This window comes from Macaca mulatta, chromosome 2 (assembly GCF_049350105.2).
Source record: "Macaca mulatta isolate MMU2019108-1 chromosome 2, T2T-MMU8v2.0, whole genome shotgun sequence".
In the NCBI taxonomy this organism is placed as follows: Eukaryota; Metazoa; Chordata; class Mammalia; order Primates; family Cercopithecidae; genus Macaca; species Macaca mulatta.
In genome coordinates this window covers 61,503,064-61,523,592 of record NC_133407.1, presented here as the reverse complement: position 1 = coordinate 61,523,592, position 20,529 = coordinate 61,503,064, and the positions used below count along the sequence as shown (strand labels likewise).

The 20,529-nt window shown below is 37.3% G+C and overlaps 1 protein-coding gene across 15 annotated transcripts in view; it reads right to left on the bottom strand.

Moving 5' to 3' along the window:
* Positions 1-20,529, bottom strand: part of RSRC1 (arginine and serine rich coiled-coil 1) — a 411,683-nt gene that overhangs the window by 166,724 nt on the left and 224,430 nt on the right. For all 15 annotated transcript variants that reach the window (XM_077990579.1, XM_077990581.1, XM_077990575.1 and 12 more), the window contains one exon: positions 16,239-16,290. In XM_077990579.1, the coding sequence (XP_077846705.1) occupies positions 16,239-16,290 (52 nt within the window). The remainder of the gene's footprint in view (positions 1-16,238; positions 16,291-20,529) is intronic.

The window sequence follows — 20,529 nt, the reverse complement described above, 5'->3', positions numbered from 1 at the left end:
ATTCCTAAGCAATAACTCAAAATAAACGAAAACATGTGTTCCAACAGACTTGTACACAAACGTCCATATAAGCTTTACTCAAAAAACCATAAACTGAAACAACTTATTTGTGTCCACCAACTGCTGAATGAATAAACAAACTGGTATAGCCAGAAAATGAAATACTATTCAGCAGTAAAAAAAAAAAAAAAAAAAAAGAACGCTCACAACGACACGAACAAATCCAAAAAGCATTATACCAAGTGAAAGACTACAGATACAAAACACTACATGCTATATGATTCCATTTACAACGCATTCTAAAAATAGCAAAACTCTAGTGACATAAAGCAGATTAGTGGTTGCTAAGGTCCAGGAATAGGGAGAGAGAATTGACTTCAAATGAGAACAAAGAAACCTTCTGGAGTAATGTAAAGGTTCTTGAGCAAAATCTTTGGTCAAAGTGACACAGCTGCATACATTTGTCAAAATTTTAAATTTTATACTAAATACTGGGGAGTTTTATCATGTTTAAATTAAACCTTTGCTAGACCTCTTCAGGTTCTCTTCATAACCACAGAAAAATCAGAAAATAAAGATAAGCAAAAACAAGTTTTTCATAACCCTAAATCCCACTATCCAGAGACAATACCAATACAAGTGATATAATGTACATCATCTAGGTATTTTTCAATATATACATTAACTTTTGGTAAAACCAAAATAGGACAAAATTCTTCACACTGTTACAGGAGCTTTTAAAAAATTCTAAATTATATCTATATTACTTCCATTTCAACAAATTCACCAAGTATATTTTTTTAAAAAGGAAAAAAGACAAGTTACACTATGATTCTCGTAGTCGTAAGTGAACACCAAAACTTTCTATTGTATGTCTTTTTGTTGCAAGAAATTATTTGAACACTTGCAAAACTTTGTTTTTATTAATTTATAACTTAATTGAATTCACAGGTCTTGGAATCTGTAAAAATACATATTCTTGTTTTGCTAAACAAAATCCAAAGAATTTTTTTTATATTTACAAATATAGAACAACATCTTAGCTTTTTTGGGATGACAAGACAATTTAAAAATAACAGTTAACACTGAATAAACATTACAAAAATTTTCTGAAAGAGAAAGGATTATTTGTTGCCATCCACTCTTTCTAAATTTAGGAGAAGATGCTGTACTCACACATGTGAAGGGCCAGTCTATTTAAACAGTTTTTAAAAAAATTTTATTATGAAAGAAAAAAGAAACCCCAGGGTCTAAAATGTAATGAGTGATCCTATTAGTTCCACCAGACTAAAATCATACAGTCTACGTATGTGGTCTTTTCAGCCACATCTGTCGTGAACCATTTTTACATCACAAAATGCAAAATACTGAGCAATGATTTACTAGATGAGACCTGGGAAAGTATTCATCATTTTCCCCTAAAAGAAAAAATGGCTCATAGGAAGACAGGTGATAGTTCCTTCTTTGCAATGTACACATATTTATAACTGAATCCTAATCTTAGCAACAAAGAGAAAATTATAATAAAAAAGATTAAATAAAATGAAAAAATGAAAACTCAGTTATAATTTTCTTAAACTCCAAATATTTTGCTTGGCTAGGAAACATGGATCAATTATTTAAAATATGTGAAAATGTATATAAATTACTTACCACGTAGTAGATGCTCAATAAATGGCACTCATTATTTTAAATACCTCATGAATCATATTTTTATTAAGCATTTTATAAAATGATCTGATATTCCTTTCAAAAGCTCTGTTACACTAAACTAGAATTTTTACTTAATATAAAAATGCATAAAGGCTATATTTTTCATTTCACTACATTAATTATTTCTTTGATTTATCTGAAATCCAAATTAATCACTTTTTGGTAAATTTATTTACATAATGTTCTTTTACTCTTATCCAATAAAACAGACCTATAATTTCTCCTATAAGAATAGGTCAACTATCAGTATGGCTATTTTAATGGCTTAAATTTAAAGATATTAAAGGGGAATTAATTCTAAACAACTCATTACATAATTTTACAATAGATAAATTAGTTACAATGATTTTAAAACCACTGAAAAAGACCCATATATCTAATATATAAACAAGCATCCAAATGTTATACACTTGTCAGTCTTTCAATAACGAAGTCAGGGAAAACAAATTCACAGACACCCAAGTGAATTGGCAACTGTAAGTGACAGAAGCCCTTCTAAATCCTCTGTTTACACTGGGGATTAGTGGAGTAGATTTTGAGTTGCACATTGAACAGCCCATGGTCAAGGGAACCTGCTCCCTGTCAGCCCGCAGGGCATAAGGACAAAGCATGGTCCTGGTAGGAAGTGACCCATAAACGTATTCCTACCCAGGATTTATACAAAGCCAGTCTGCCTCACAGAAACTCCATATGACCATTAACTGGCCTGCAAGGCCTGCCAGGAGGCCTAATTACAGGTCTACAGAGCCCAATAACAAAAGCTGAAGGGCTTTAGCCTAGGGATGATCTGCTTTATACTGACTTGAGAGAGTCCATATAGAGGACCCAAAAGAAAGAGGTTTAGCTTTAAAATTCTCCCCAGAGATCCAGCATTGTACTCGAGTCTAGAAAGCTCACAAGCAACATACTTCAGCTAGGCTTAAACATATCACCCTCTCAAAATTAACATTCAACTACTGTCTGCTTAACATCTGCTCAAACATGGCAAGTTGCTGTGATATTGTCAGAATCTAGCTGATACCTTTTTTTTCCTACTAAACATCACTAGGGTAAATAACAGCCACTCAAATATAAATGTGTAACTGATGTTAAAACAAACAACTTACACTTTCTAAGTAAAGTAATTTACTTAGAGATTCTCTTTAGGACACACGAATTTTATCTTTTTGGATTAACAAAAAGCTAAAAGCCACGTTCATTGTTGGAAACTGGAAGATAAATTAACATTAGTAATTTGATTTGTATCAAAGCTATTCAATTTGACATCGAATTTTGAAGTTGCCATAAACCACACTTGACTGAAAAAAAAAAAAAAAAAGCTTTAACTAATGTCCAAGTCAACTAAACTATTTAAGGCTTTATTCATTTGTTTTGTTTTAAAAGCACTATTCTTAAAAAAGAGGGACTCCTCCCCAACTAATTTTATGAGGCCAGCATCATCCTGATACCAAAATGTGGCATAGATACAACAAAAAAGAAAATTTCAGACCATATTGAATATTCCTTGATGAACATCAATGCAAAAAAAAAAAAAAAATCCTCAATAAAATACTGGGAAACCGAAGGCAGCAGCACATCAAAAAGCTTATCCACCACGATCAAGTCAGCTTCATCCCTGGGATGCAAGGCTGGTTCAACATACTCAAATCAATAAACGTAATCCATCACATAAAGAGAACCAATGACAAAAACCATATGATTATCTGAATAGATGCAGAAAAGGTCTTCGATACAATTCAACACCCCTTCATGCAAAAAAATTCTCAATAAACTAGGTGTTGACGGAATGTATCTCAAAATAATAAGAGCTGTTTATGACAAACCCACGGCCAATATCATACTGAATGGGCAAAAGCTGGAAGCATTCCCTTTGAAAACTGGCAGGAGACAAGGATGCCCTCTCTTACCACTCCTATTCCACAAAGTATTAGAAGGTCTGGCCAGGGCAATCAGGCAAGAGAAAGAAATAAAGGGTATTCAAATAGGAAGAGAGGAAGTCAAATTGTTGCTGTTTGCAGATGACATGATTGTATATATAGAAAATCCCATCATCTCAACCCAAAATCTCCTTAAGCTGATAAACAACTTCAGCAACGTCTCAGAATACAAAATCAATATGCAAAAATAACAAGCATTCCTATACACGAATAACAGACAGAGAGCCAAATCATGAGTGAACTCCCATTCACAAATGCTACAAAGAGAATAAAATACCTAGGAATCCAACTTACAAGGGATATGAAGGACCTCCCTCTTCAAGAACTACTAAGCACTGCTCAAGGAAATAGGAGAGGACACAAACCAATGGGAAAAAAACTCCATGCTCATGCATAGGAAGAATCAATATCGTGAAAATGGCCATACTGCCAAAAGTAATTTATAGATTCAATGCTATCCCCATTAAGCTACCACTGACTTTCTTCACAGAATTAGAAAAAAACTACTTTAAATTTCCTATGGAACCAAAAAAAAAAAAAAAGAGCCCATATAGCCAAGACAATCCTAAGCAAAAAGAACAAAGCTGGAGGTATCACACTACCTGACTTCAAACAATACTACAAGGCTATAGTAACCAAAACAGCATGGTACTGGTACCAAAACAGATATATCAACCAAAGGAACAGAACAGAGAACACAGAAATAATGCCACACATCTACAACCATCTGATCTTTGACAAACCTGACAAAAACAAGCAGTGGGGAAAGGTTTCCCTATTTAATAAATGGTGTTGGAAAAACTGGTTAGCCATATGCAGAAAACTGAAACTTGACCCCTTCCTTACACCTTATACAAAAATTAACTCAAGATGGATTAAAGACTTAAACATAAGACCTACAACCATAAAAACCCTAGAAGAAAACCTAGGCAATACCATTCCAGACATAGGCATGGGCAAAGACTTCATGACTAAAACACCAAAAGCAATGGCAACAAAAGCTGAAACAGACAAATGGGATATAATTAAACTAAAGAGCTTCTGCACAGCAAAAGAAACTATCATCAGACTGAACAGGCAACCTACGGAATGGGAGAAAATTTTTGCAATCTACCCATCTGACAAGGGGCTAATATCCAGAATCTACAAGGAACTTAAACAAATTTACAAGAAAAAAACAAACAACCCCATTAAGAAGTGGGCAAAGGATATGAACAGACATTTCTCAAAAGAAGACATTTATGTGGCCAACAAACATACAGAAAAAAGCTCATCATCACTGGTTATTAGAGAAATGCAAATCAAGACCGCAATGAGATATCTTCTCATGCCAGTTAAAATGGCGATCATTAAAAAGTAAGGAAACTACAGATGCTGGAGAGGATGTGGAGAAATAGGAACACTTATACAATGTTGGTGGGAGTGTAAATTAATTCAACCATTGTGGATGACAGTGTGGCGATTCCTCAAGGATCTAGAACCAGAAATACCATTTGACCCAGCAATCCCATTACTGGGTATATACCCAAAGGATTATAAATCATTCCACTATAAAGACACATGCACACATATATTTATTGCAGCACTGTTCACAATAGCAAAGACTTGGAACCAACCCAAATGCCCATCAGTGATAGACTAGATAAAGAAAATGTGGCACATATACACCATGGAATACTATGTAGCCATAAAAAAGGATGAGTTCATGTCCTTTGCAGGGACATGGATGAAGCTCGAAACCATCATTCTCAGCAAACTAACACAGGAACAGAAAACCAAACACCGCATGTTCTCACTCATAAGTGGGAGGTGAACAATGAGAACACATGGACACCAGGAGGGGAACATCACACATCAGGGCCTGTTGGGGGGGTGGGTGCTACGGGAGGGATAGCATTAGGAGAAATACCTAATGGAGGTGACAGGTTGATGGGTACAGCAAACCACCATGGCACATGTATTCCTTTGTAACAAACATGCATGTTTGGAATATGTATCCCAGAACTTAAAGTATAATTTTTTAAAAAAATGAAATAAAAGCACTATTCTTAATTCCTGATAGTGTCTTTTAACTGCATAAGCATACTGGTACGAGGAGGACATGTGGCTCAACTTCTTTAATTATCTCATAAAGTCACTTTGGTAATGACATAAAAAACTACTCCTACTAGCTAACATTTATAGAATGCTCAGTTATGTGCTAGGTGCTAAAGACTTTATTAAATTAATTTCTTTATAGATCTCTATAAGGTACACATTATTATAATTCCCATTCCCAATCTCTCTATAGACTTTATTAATTTATAAATCTCTATAAGGTACATATTATTATTATTCCCATTCTGTTAATAAAAAAGTGAAGCTCAGCAGGTTTTAACAATTTTCCTATGGTTTCATCAGTAAACATGGGAGCCAGGAACGGCACCCAAGCCATCTGACTTGAGGACTTCACCACCATACAATATTGTCTTTCGTACTTACTGCTAACATTAACTGAATACTTACTATGTATCAGGTACTGCTCTAAGTGTTTTACAAACATTAACTCATTTAAATCCATAACAATAACCCATTAGTTATGTACTATTAGTATCTCTGTTTTACAGATGAGGAAACTACATGACAGTAAATAAAAACTGATCTGCTCAAGCTCACAGTTTGTTAGTGAAACAATATAAATCTGCACTACCAAAACACAATCAAGCATAAGCCAACGTAGGGAAAAAAAGAAGTCTATAAGCTATTTATATGAAATAAAAATTAACACTTCACTCTCTTGCTCTTTTTTTGGGGGGGGGGGGTTGCCCTGAAAGGCTCTCTCAAAATAAATCAAGCCTATTTCTCAGAGCCATAGATAGTGAGTGGTCAGAAACCTACAGACAAAACCTCTTTCAGCTTTAAATCAGGGTAAAGCAGAGTAGCTTTCTATGCTCCTCGGAAACAGTACAACATTATCAAGGCAATCTCATTTGTAATTATTTGAATTACACATATTTAACACTACAACGGACTTTAGAGAAGTGTTGGGACTTCTAAGGATCACATGGCTATGAAGAGAAAGGGTCAGGACTTGGTTCCCAGGTATTTAATGGGCAACTAAGAGAAAAAAATCTCAGTTTAACAGGCTGCGGAAAAATTGGGATGGGGTGAGGCACTTATGGCGTATTATTCAGCAAAGCTTATCATCTGGATATAGTATGTGTAACTGATCTGTGTTTTGATAATACTTAACCAGTTTCTCTCCTAGGAAGGGTCCCTGAAATTCATGTACACAGTTAGGTGTTAGAAAAAAAATCATAAAACATTACTTTAGATTTTTCAAAGTTATAAATTTAGCTACTATAAACACTCTACATAGTTAAGGAAAATAACTTATTGTTCCTAAAAGATGCTTTAACCCCTTTGTAGTATCAATAAGAAAACTTACTTTAGAAACAAAGGCTTACTTGAGGATAGAAATTATTTTATTGTAAGATAATTGTAGAATGAAGTCTTATAGAATAAGGTTATGCATTTTGTAATATTATCTATTGCCTTTCTTTCTGCCTAACATAACTCAGGTATTTAACCTATGAACCAGAAGTAGCTCGAGGGCTGGGGGCGGTGGCTCATGCCTGTAATCTCACCACTTTGGGAGGCCGAAGTGGGCAGATCACTTGAGGTCAGGAGTTCAAGACCAGCCTGGCCAACACGGTGAAACCCCGTCTTCACCAAAAATACAAAAATTAGCTGGGTGTGGTGGTGCGCACCTGTGATCCCAGCTACTTGAGAAGCTGAGGCAGGAGAATCTCTTGAACCTGGAAGACAGAAGATGCAATGATCTGAGCTTGTGCCATTGTACTCCAGCCTGGGTGACAGAGCAAGACTATGTCCAAAAAAAAAAAAAAAAAAAGAAGTAGCTGGAGAGTCAGAAATCACTGGAGTTAAGTCCTGATTCTATCACTTATTAGCTCTGTAATTTTTTACAAGTCACTTAAGCTTTCAGAATATTTGTAAACTGGACTTAACTCTCCGTGAAGTGATATGAATCAAAAGGTAAAGATTTATTAAAGTGTTTTGAAAACTATAAGGTACAATACAAAAAGTTGTAGATACTATGCAGAAAATGAAATACTATTATGCAGAGATTTTATAAGTTGTTTTACCACATATGCACAAAAAAAATTTCTACCTTTTCTTATAACATTAGAAATATAATTTTAAAGTGTATGTGTCAATTCTATTAAAAGTAAAGTATTGAGGAGGCTTCAAAGAAATTTGTGTTACAGGTATTGTCTTCTCATACTGATAAAAATTATCTTTTGGAAAAATCTCTCTTCCAAATTCTTTAGACCCATGAACACATTTGGGATAAGATGATAATATGTTTTTGCAGAAAATCCAGATAATGTTTGGAATTGGGCTATCAAGACAAAGAAAAGCAAGAGCAAAAGTGATGGAGACAAAGGAGACCTTACCTAAACTTTCTATTTTCCCTCCATCCCCTGTGAAATAATCATGTTTTACTGTCTTTTCTGTCAAGCACTGTCTTACAGTTTAAGTGTAAAAAGCCAGGTTATGTCATGTATCTTCTGCTTTTGAAGCTAGGTAACATCTTAGTATATTTATTATAAAATCCATCAAACAGCGGTCAAAATGAGCACACCAACATCTAAAGGTTTTTCAGATAGCTAGATCCTCTGTTTCTCTACAATGACTGACTTACAAAAGATTAACAGCTAAAATTTTTTCTGATGTAGTACTACTATAGGTATTGTTAAAACTGCTGGGAAAGATGTAGAGGTTTTAAATATAGTTTCTATTTTTTTTTTGAGACAGGGTCTCACTCTGTCACCCGCACTGGAGTGCAGTGGCTCAGTCACAGCTCACGGAACCCTTGACTTCTTCGGCACAAGCAACTGTCCCACCTCAGCCTCCCAAGAGGCTAGGACCAGAAGCATGTGCCACCATGCCTGGCTAATTTTTGTATTTTTTGCAGAGACAGGGTTTTACCATGTTGCCTAGGCTGGTCTCGAACTCCTGGGCTCAAGTGATCCTCCCCTCTTCGCCTCCTACAGTGCTGGGATTATAGGAGTGAGCCACCATGTCTGGCTAAATATATAGTTCCTGACCATTGGAAGTTTATTTCATTGGAAAAATAAGTATAACGTTCATGAAACAACTAAATATTAATATCAGCAGTGTATGAATAAATATCAATATAAATGGTGTGCAAAGACAGGACTAAAAGAATTCAAAGGAGGAGAGAAAGATGAGGTACTGGAATGGTCAGGGAAATAATGTGGAAATCTTGTTTTAGAAGAGTCTTGAAGTGTTTGGAGAGGGGGAAAAGGAAGAAACAAGGCATTTATAGAAGATAAAAACAATGTGCAAAGCTTCCCAGGTAGAAAAGAATACGGGAAACTTGAAGACCAATGAAAAAAGCACAGTAACGAATTCTAGAAGATAAAGTTAGAAAAGGTTGTGGATCCACTGTACAGAACTTTAGAACCTTAAGCATAGAAACGTAAAACTGATTTTGTAAGCAAGTGAGAACCACTGAGTAATTTTGAGCGAAGGGGTGGCATTAACATATGGTACCCAATGATGGCAGCAGTGGGCTGTCCACAGTTGGGGAGGCATGGGTGGTGGCGGCAGAAGTGGCTACGGGAGCAGCAATAGCGGTAGTGGGTCCCCTGTGCCCCATGTCCCCAAGGCAGCTGGCTGTGCCGCCTCCACCCTCCTATGGCTGGTTGAGACCCGCCCCAACGCCCAGAGCCTCTGTGGTTCTGGACCCTGGCACCATGTTGCTGCTCTTGCCCACTGTTGCAGCAGGAAGGGAGGGTGCAGGGAGGGAGCAGGAGCTGGGGCTGTGCTTTGGGGGCCAGCAGGGCCCACTTCGAGGACCTGGCCAGCAGCACGGCTACCCTGCTGAGGGCACTGGGTTCCTGTACCTTGGGAGGATGCTCTGCCAAGGGCTGCCTGGGGCCATGTCCCCAGGGTCTGTCTGCCCCACATTTGGGTGACTGCCAGGCCTGACATTCCCAACGGCCAGGCACACTCCGGGAGGCGCCCTAGGCCCCCTCTAACCACCACCTTAATCAAGAAGAGCTGCCAGATGGGTGAGGAGGAGCTCCGGGCCATCCCTGAGAGCCGGGGCCACAGGGGGAGCTTGCAGAGACATCTCTCCTGCCCCAGTCACCAGCCTGGGCCCAGTGAGGACCTGGAACCCCCACCCCAGGCTGTGAGGGGCACAGCTGGGGCTGCATGATCCATGGAGCTGATAGAGGCCAGGAATAGGCAGCAGCCCTGCCCTCCTGAGCACAGCTGTAGCCCCCAAGTTGAGGCTGTGGACCCAGGTCTCTGCACTCTTAGCTTAGGAAGGCCTCCGCCTTGCCCTTGCAGGCTTGAGGGTGCCTGCTCCTGCTGCCTGGCCTCTCTCCGCTCCTGGCACCTGCTCCAATCTCGGGGCAGGGCTGGGGCCAGGCCCAGGTGCTGTCACAGCCTGGCCAGGTGTGTGCATGCTGCATGCATGGGGCAGCATGGACACACCAGCCCTTTGCTGCCTTGGCCCCCTCCAGACTTTGGGCACTGACAAGCACAAGTTACAGGTGAAGCTGGAGGCGGAGGGTTGAGGGTGGCTGGGCACTGACCTGCAGATATCCCTTATTGTAAGCAGCCTGGGTGTCACGGATGGTGGCAGGAGGCAGAAGGTCTCCTGGGCAGAAGGGGACAGGTGAGGCTCTACCTTCAATCCAGAGAGGGTCTGAAGGCTGGCAGCTGGGCTGCCAGTCCTATGGACCATAGTGGGGACTTCTGGTGCCTTTTCTGGGCCTGCCCATGGCTGCCCATGGACCAATCAGTGTGCACTTCCTCCCCATCTAAGGCCCATAAAAGCCCTGGGCTCAGCCAGAGCAGAAAAGAGGATGGAGAGAAGATGGGAGGACCAGTTGCAAAGAAAGGCTACCTTTTCTGCTGAGCACTGCAGAGACAAGGGGAGGACCTGCCTACAGAGAGGAGCCACCCACTCTACGGCTTCCTCTCTGCTGAGAGCTGCAGACATGATGGGATGACCTGCCTGCAGAGAGGAGACATCCACTTTAGGGCCTTCTCTCTGCAGAGAGCTGCAGACCATGGGATGACCAGTAGCAGAGAGGAGCTACCCTCTCTGCTGGGTCCTGAACACTTGTTGGGACAACCTGTCTAGGAGAGAGGAGCTACTCTCTGTCAGGAGCTGAACACTCATTAGGACACTCTGGCTGTGGAAAGAACTACCTTCTCTGGGTCCCCTCTGAGCTGTTCTATTGCTCAACAAAGCTCCTCTTCATCTTGCTCACCCTCCACTTGTCTGTGCACCTAATTCTTCCTGGTTGCAGGACAAGAACTCAGGACCCAATGAATAGGGAGGCTAAAAGAGCTATAACACAAACAGGACTGAGACATGCTCCTTGCTCACCATGTTGCAGGCAAAGAGAAGGAGAGAAGAGCTGTGGTGCTTTGGGGAGCTCAGATCCAGAAGCTCCTAGAACCAGGACTGTGGCTCCCTCCTTGGGACCCTGCAGTTCCCGGGATCTTCAAGCTTCCAGGTGCCACCATGTTCCTGGGTGCCAGTTGTGGAAGCTGCTTGTAGTGTGCCTGGTCCAGCCACAGCCTCTCAGAGAGCTGGTGCCTGTGCTGCTACCTGCTCTGTTGCAGCAGCCACACAGAGTTTTCCAGCCAGAAAAGCAACAACCCAAAGATCCAATAACACCAAAGAATCATCTGGCAGTGGTGTCCACAAAAATCAAGATGAAATACACATTTTCTGGTGGCTACCACTTTTCAGGCTCTGGGCTAGGTATTTCATGTGTTATTATTTTCATAACAGCCCTACATGGTAGTTATTATCTTTCCCTCTTACAGATAAAGAAATTATGGGAAAGAGAAGCCCCCAAATACAAATACTTTCAAATAGGTAACTTCAATGTGTGATATGGTGTAGTTGAGGTATTGGGGGGAACTGTTTTATACACTGCTATTGGTGGGAAAGTAAAATGGTTCAGCTGCTGTGGAAAATGTTTTGTGGTTTCTCAGAAAATTAAACATAGAATTACCAAATGACCCCACTATCACCCTCCTAGGTATATACCTAAAAAACCTCCAAACAGGTACTCAAAACAAGTACATATACACACATATTCAAATGTACTCACAATAGAACAAAGGTAGAAAAAACCCAAATTTCCATCAATGGATAAACAAGTTGTGTGTGTGTGTGTGTGTGTGTATAAATAACATATTATTTAGCAATAAAAAAGTATGAAGGGCCGGGCGCGGTGGCTCAAGCCTGTAATCCCAGCACTTTGGGAGGCCGAGACGGGCGGATCACGAGGTCAGGAGATCGAGACCATCCTGGCTAACACGGTGAAACCCCGTCTCTACTAAAAATACAAAAAACTAGCCGGGCGAGGTGGCGGGCGCCTGTAGTCCCAGCTACTCCGGAGGCTGAGGCAGGAGAATGGCGTGAACCTGGGAGGTGGAGCTTGCAGTGAGCTGAGATCCGGCCACTGCACTCCAACCTGGGCGACAGAGCAAGACTCCGTCTCAAAAAAAAAAAAAAAAAAAAGTATGAAGTACTGATATATTATGTGTCTGTATCTTCAAAACATACTAAATGAAGGAAGCCAGACACACAAGGTCACATATTGTAGGATTCCATTTATATGAAATGTCCAGAATAGACAAATAGAGACAGAGGGAGAATGGTGGTTGTCAAGGGCTTAGGGGAAAGGAACGTGGGGAGAAACTGTTAGTAGGTAAGGGGTTTCACTCTGGAGTGATGGCGTTGTTTAGAACTAGATAGAGTTGATGGTTGTACAACACTGTGAATGTACTAAATGCCACTGAATTGTTCACTTTAAGCAATTATAATAAATTTTATGTTATGTAAATTTCACCTCAATGAACTAGAAAAAAACACACATCTGTCATATTTGATTAAAAAAACCCTCTGTTCTGGCTAAACAATAAACATTAAATTGCTCAAAGTTACAGAGCAAGTGGTGATGGCAGGCTTAGGATCTTTCCACTATTCATTAGTGTCTCTCTAGAGAAGTAATAGAATTGAAGCAGGAAGCCAATTAGGAGGTAATGGAATAAGCCGTGAGCGAAATGTTTGGCATCTAGACTAAAGAGATGGCAGTGGGAGACACAATAAAGGGATAAATACAAAAAATTTTTCAAAATCAGAATCATTAAGTCTAGGTGAATTATTGCCTATAAAAGAGTCAAAGATAAAATGTTCAAGGTTTTGAACCAAAGTACAAATATGCAATAGTTTAGCACATATAAAGTATGATCCTAACCCAAATACAATAAAATCTCAGACTCAAATTTGTTTGATATAATAATCATAACACCCTATAGTTACATGTTTAATCTTATTTTAGTCCTTCATATGGACTTTCAGAGTCACATCACTAAAAATCATGGCTAAATATTCGAAAGAGATTTTAATTCCAAACCAGTAACATTATTAACATTTACTAATATAATCAATTACAATGCAATAGCTAAACATAAAACTTTCTTCTGGGACTCAGAGCTAGAGTAAACAACTAAGTCTAATCAGAAGGATATCTACATATGAACCTTATCTATCAAGTTATGCTGCTTGTAAGGCTAAAATTAATCCTGCCTCAAGAATCTAGCATAAGGCCTGAAGTCTTTGCCCATGCCCACTTTTAAGGTCCCCAAATCAAGGTGTTTTTCCTAGGAACCTAAGTGAACTCCAGTGTGACAATGGCTACTACTAGACTTCCCTATCCATTTATCTCAACCTTGAGACTAGGCTGGACTGCAAAACTTACCAGACAGGTCTCAAGTTCTTATTTATTTGCTTATTTTTAACAATATAATGAACACCTTAAAACTCAACACCAAAAAGAGAACTAGAACCTTGACAGTAAGTTGCCTATGTACTCTTCCACTACCTATCCATCTACTTGCCCTCTACTATGTCACAAGTTCTCATTAAAAATAAAACGGTATTTTTCAAAAAGGTGTAATAATATGTTATATTATACGGTGCAATATATTCACGGAACTGGTATCAAAAAGCAATTCTAGTAAAACGATTACTTAACCAGTGGCAATGAAAAGGGGCACAAAGCTTTATAAAACAATTCAGCAAAAATGTACAAAAAGCCATTCTATTAAATTGGTGCAAAAGTAACTGAGGTTTAGCCAAAACCGCAATTACTTTTGGACCAGCCGAAAATGTTAATACCCTCTGACCTCACAAACTCATATCTATAGTAACAAATCTCCCCTAAAATAAAATAAAATATGACTAACACAATGTATAAGAGGATGTTCATTACAGTGTTACTGGTAAGAGAGAAAAGATGAACAACATAAATATTCAATAAAAAAGAGTGACTTAAAAAACTGAACATTTAGCTAAGGTCTGTCTTTTGCTTATCTAGACCTAGGCCAAAATAAATTTTTTAAATTGAAAATTGTCATAATTTTGGACGTTTCTCAAATTCACAGAATCTAGCTCTTTATCCTTAGGTACAATTTAGAACGTTAAAGTTAAATGTGAGGGATGACAATTCAGATGGATATAAGCAAGTTATACACTGTGAGGTCTGGAGTATCACATCTATTTTCTAATGTACTTCAAAATCATGCTAAATATTTTTTTAAACTGAATAAAACTATGAAATAAAATTATTTAAAATTGCATTTGTGGAAATAAATATTTTCTGTGCTAGGCAGCATAAATATTTTCCTTCAAAGCAAGGGTTTATTCAATTATGAGCTGGAATACTCAATTATGAGCTGGAAATATTTTTTCAAAGCAAAATGCATATTATGTAAATGATAAAGAATCAAATTAATTAGACATCCTACAGTATATTTTATTTGAGTGAAAATATAAAAAAAATTAACAACAAAATTTTAGTAAGTAATGTTTTCTAAAGATAAAACAAATAAGATAAAAACATAAACTATAAATTATTTTTAGAGTAATAAGGAGGAGTACAGAGACACTTCATCAAAACTAAAACACTTGTCAATCTTTTTACCTATATGGTAAGTTACTTCTATTAGTAATTCAGGAAGCTAGTATATCGTTCATACTGGACTTCCCAATCTTTAGACTGTGTACACTTTAAATGAGAACACAAAGAGCTAATGCAAGAGATCCTTGAATCAATATGCACATATGTATTTTCTTGATCAATGAATCCTAAAAACATAACTACTATCATTTGGTGGTCTGATATTAACTTTTGATGTTAAAATAGAGTTCTAATTTTTCCAGCTGGAAATTATGAGCTCTGTAGAGTAAAAAATTTTAAGAAATATATACAGTAGTCCCCCATTATATGCAGCTGCAGTTTCATTTTCTGTAGTTTCAGTTACCTGCAGTCAACTGTGGTCCAAAAATAGGTGATTATAGTACAAGATATTTTGAGACAAAGAGAAAGAAACCACATTTATATTTATTAAAGTATATTATTATAATTGTTCCATTTTATTATCATTATTGATCTCTTACCTAATTTATAAATTAAACTTCATCATAGGTATGTATGTATAGGAAAAAATACAGCACGTGTATATGTATGTGTGTATCCAGATACAGATATAAATTAGACATGATAGATAAGTATAGATATAGATACAGGGTTTTGTACTACCCATGGTTTGAGACATCAACTGGACGCTTGGAAGATATCCACCATGTGTAAGAGAGGACTACTGCACTACTCATTACGACTTATTGTTTGAATAAGTTATATACATTTTTGAAGAGCACATTAAGATTCAAAGTAAAATATCAGTACTCAGAAAATATAGATCTTATATGTTTTTAAAAAGTAAAGTATTTAATGTCTACGTGCAAGTGAACATGATATCTAAAATCAAAGTCAAAGCATTACAGTACCATTGAGAAATAACACATACAGCACTTAAAGAGTACATGGTATCCAGAACATACAGTCCAGTGAGTTAGTCCAATGTAACCGGGGAAATTACTAAATGACACTGATCTCATTTTCTTTAGAATAATGACAATCTCAACCTAAACTTTACACCTTATTTAAAAAATTAAAATGGAAGAGTTAGTCTCAAACGCAACGTGCAAAACCATAAAATATAAAGTTATATTTTATATAAATAAAAGCCATAAAATATAAAGTTTTATGGTTTTACATGTTACATTTAAGACTCCATTTTAATTTTTCTTTCAAAAGAAAGAAAATGTAAGAAAAAAATCATAATCTGGGATTAGTCAAAGAATTCTTAAACATGTCACCAAAACCATAGTACATAAAAGACAAATTAATCAACTGGGCTTCGTCAAAATAAAAAACTAAAACTGAAGCCAATTTTATAAATGAAAAGGTAAAGAATGACCTGTTAGCAATACACTTAGCATTATACTGCAGCAATAAATATTTCAGATAATATATGGCCATACATATAATCTAGATCTGATAAATTTGTGAGGATATATAAAAATAGTTTTCTTTTTGACTCATTTCTAAGCATGCTACCAGCCTAGGGTTTACCTGTCACTTCTTCATTTAATAAAAGTTAATTATCAACACTTACCAGCAGCTTCAAGAACCAGCTGTAGTCTGGCTTTGGCCTGTTCAGCTGGTGGCTAAAAAAGAAGAAGAAAAAAAAAAATCAACCATACAAGACATTTACAGGTCAGTTTTAATAGACGGAGTTTTAAATGAATGCATTTGTTTGCAAATATTAGGAAATTTAAAGAGCTTTAACATAATTTATATCAAAATCCATCACATCTTGCATTTGTCTATATGATGCAACAATGATAAGCTGCTTTCATTTTTTTTTCCTGGAAAAAGTTTTGCTTACTATCCAACATTGTACCAATTACAATAACATAATTAACTGAAATTTAATAACAAGGCAAAGCACACACATTTAACAACATATTCTTACATTGTGTTATTTCTTTGCACATAGAAACAGGCAAGCAATCTATGAGAATTTAAATAGCAACCTTTAAGTTCAATATTTCAGGCAAGTCAGACTCTAAAACCAATTTTCTGCTTTCCTAACTGGAATTTAAAGGAACAACGGTGATGAAGATAGGATACAATTTGGCTTATATGCTTCCAACTCCTATGAACTGTCCTAAAATTGTTTTTTCAGTGAACCTTGATTCAATACAGTTGATAACAATGAAACTAAACTAATTTCCAGCCGGGCTCAGTGGCTGACGCCTGTAATCCCAGCACTTTGGGAGGCCGAGGTGGGTGGATCACGAGGTCGAGAGATCGAGACCATCCTGGCCAACATGGTGAAACCCTGTCTCTGCGAAAAATACAAAAATTAGCTGGGCATGGTGGCAGGCACCTAAAGTCCCAGCTACTTGGGAGGCTGGGGCAGGAGAATTGCTTGAACCCGGGAGGTTGCAGTGAGCCAAGATCGCGCCGCTGCACTCCAGCCTGGCAATAGAGTGAGACTTCATTAAAAAAAAAAGAAAGAAAAGAAAAGAAAAAGAAACTAAACTAATTTCCTACCAGCGACTGCACTCTGAGATTTTTGGATAACATATTAAACAACAAATTATGTCATGAATTATGTCAAGACTATGACTTTTTACTAAAGACCTGTTAAAAAAAACAGTTGTCCATACTTGAGACTTCAAACCTTATATTTATAAAGTTGTCTGCAATAAACAAAATAACCCCATTTATCACTTCAAAATTCATAATTTACGTGATACACTAGAATATTTTGCTATTTGTAAAAGGAAACCCAGCTTGCATAAAATAAATAACTGGATATAGAAAGACGATGTTGTGCTCAGAAAAGTTTAAGAATTTGAATGGTCCTTCTGAAAAACCTACAGGAAACAAGATTGAAGAGTGGTAGATGAGACAAGTGAGAAACTAGGAGAATCTTTTATATCACAGAACAGGGATTAAGAGACTATAGACCTGGACCAGTGGCCTGGTTTCGTAAATAAGTTTTACTGGGACATAGGCCATGCCATTTGTTTACATAGTGCCTACTGGCTTTTGCGATCAACTCACCAATAGGAGTTCATTATTTGTAGCAGGAATCTTAGGACCAACAAAGTCTAAAGTATCTATCTGGACCTTAAAGAAAAAGTGTGCCAACCCCTGCCATGGAAGATGAGGAGACTTAGAAAAACTTTAAACAAAGGGGTGATGTGATCATATCTGCACTTTGATACATCACTTTAGCAATATTTTTGAGGATGAATTGAAAATAATGTGTCTAGAGGCAAGGAGCTCAGTTAGGTGGCAATTAATGAATTTCAGGTGAGAGGAGGGCCTGAGCTGAAACAATAGCAGAAAGGTCAAACAGGACAACACAGATTTGAGAAATATTTACTTGGTAAAACAAAAGGACTGATTGGTTACTAGAGAAGGAGGAGATGACAACCAATAAAGAGTACTTTATGTCATATGTTTAAGGGAAAATGTATGTAATCATGTTTTATAAAGTTATGAAGTATTGGAAATATGTGACATCAAATTAAAATATCAAAGCAAAGTATCAGTAGAAGACTGTGATATCTACTGAATATAAAAGTCATAAACTAAAATGTCTCAGGTATCAAGCCATTAATGCACACATTTATGATGATAAATGGCAAATGACATTTGACATTAGTATCAGAAAGCACAGAGAAGTGTGGAGAACTCTGAAGCACATGCCCCAATTAAAGGAAGCAGCTAATACCCAGCACCAACTGATTGTGGTCATGCAGAAATGCAAGCCCAGGGTTATGAAATATTTTACTTTTTCACAAGCATTTAAGTCACCATGAAAACCAGTACAGAACGTGGTAAATACAGTACTTTTATGGGCCAGATTCAAGCAGATCCTAAGCAAGTGAAGAATTAGGAAGCATACACGTCAGAGTGTCCTTGTAAGTAGTGTCTTTTGATAGAAAAATCCTAGACATTTTACTGGTTAAGATATTTCACGAGCAAGATTTTTTTTTTTTTTTTTTTTTTACCAATTAAGAAATACTTAAGACAGAAAATATATACATAATAATGTATACCCAACATTCAATAAAATATTAATAGCAATACTGTCAAAGTCTTCTACCCCATGAAATCTCCCTCCCTGGAAGATTTCTTCATTTCCACATCTATAATCATTATCTTGAAGATATAGTCACTACCATTCCTAAGGAAAGCTTTTTTTTTTTTTTTGTAAGAGATTGGGTCTCCCTCTGTTGCCTAGGCTAACATGCAGTAGTGTGATCATGGCTCACTGCAGTGTTGAACTCCTGGGCTCATCTTCCTGCCTCAGTTCCCTGAGTAGCTAGGACTACAGGTGTGCACCACCACACCCAGCTCCTTTTTTCTGTTGTTTCATAGAGTTGGTGTCTCACCATCTTGCCCAGGCTGGTCTCAAACTCCTGGCCTCAAGTAATCCTCCCAACCTTGGCCTCCCAAAGAGCTAGGACTACAGATGTGAGCCACTATGCCCAGCTAGGAAAGTCTTGATGGCTAATGTTTATAATATATATACCCGTTAAGATATATTTATTTTTCACTAATAATTCCAACAATTTATAATACAGGATTCATATTTCAAAGACAAAGAAAACCAGGAAATAACAGCAGTTTAGTAACTTGCCTCTACTTGCATGATGAACTAAAACTAACACTCTGACTCCAAATCTCAGGATCATTCTAACTAAACCACTAGGATACTCAGGAAATAAAATCAATTAATGCACACAGATATAAATGCATATAGAGTTTTGATTCCATTTAAAAAAAATTGTCCAAAATAACATACTTGACCCAGTAAATGAAATTTGATTCTAAAAATATTTGCCTATGCAGACGTAACTTGCTAAATTTTATTTATGAAATATAGGGATGAACTCCAACTATGGGGATATATTGTTACATTGATCAAACTTTTAAAAGTAATCCGTATTTTATAAATAGTTTTACTTTGCTTATATTTATTGCTCAAGCCTTTTTCTTGAATAGGTTGTACAGATGCAAATGTTCACTCACTTTTTGCCCATCTGCAAATAGCCTTTTCTTACTGTGACTGGTGAATAAGTTGAATGGATATAGGATTCTTGGGTTGTAGTCTTTTTCCTCTCAGTGACCTGCTCCTCAAATCTTTCAGGAGGGCTCCCTTCCATTGTTTCTAGGCTTGAGTTCATCTCAGAAGAGGGAAAGCATCACCACAGGCCTCTTGGCTGAAACCCTCTGCATCCCACCTGTCTATCTGCATCAGTAGCTGCCTGGCTCAGAAAAAGTAGCTCAGTTGGAGATGAAAATGAAAATGAAGAGAAAGCAGTCTCATTTATGTTGGCTTCATTGTGACTGCTACCTATAGTTATTTTTTAAAGAAAGGATTAAGGAGGAAGAAAGAAACAGAATATAGAATTTAAAAAAAATATTTTATACCAACCCATTTTTAGTTACCTATCATACTAGCTGGCTTAGAATGAAAATACCTTTGGGGCCTGCGTGCTAAAATTTCTAATGCTTTAGTTATTTTACCATGTATTAGACTCCAGGATCAGTACAAATTTCATCTAAAATTGGTAAATGGTATTGTTATTCAGAACCAGAAATTATACCTTAGTGAATAAACAGTATTACCAAATACAGATGCACAGAATATAGCGATTTCTCAAAAAAAAATTTTAAACAGGGACATGTTTAAGAGCATTATGTCACAAGTACTTTATATGATAGAAACTTAATGAGAAAAAAACATTCCATTAAAAAACACTATTTCTACAGACAGAAGACCATGGGAAGACACAGAAAGAAGACAGCCATCTGCAAGCCAAGAAGAGAGGCCTCAGAAGGAACCAACCCTACTAACACTTTGATCTTGAACCTCTAGT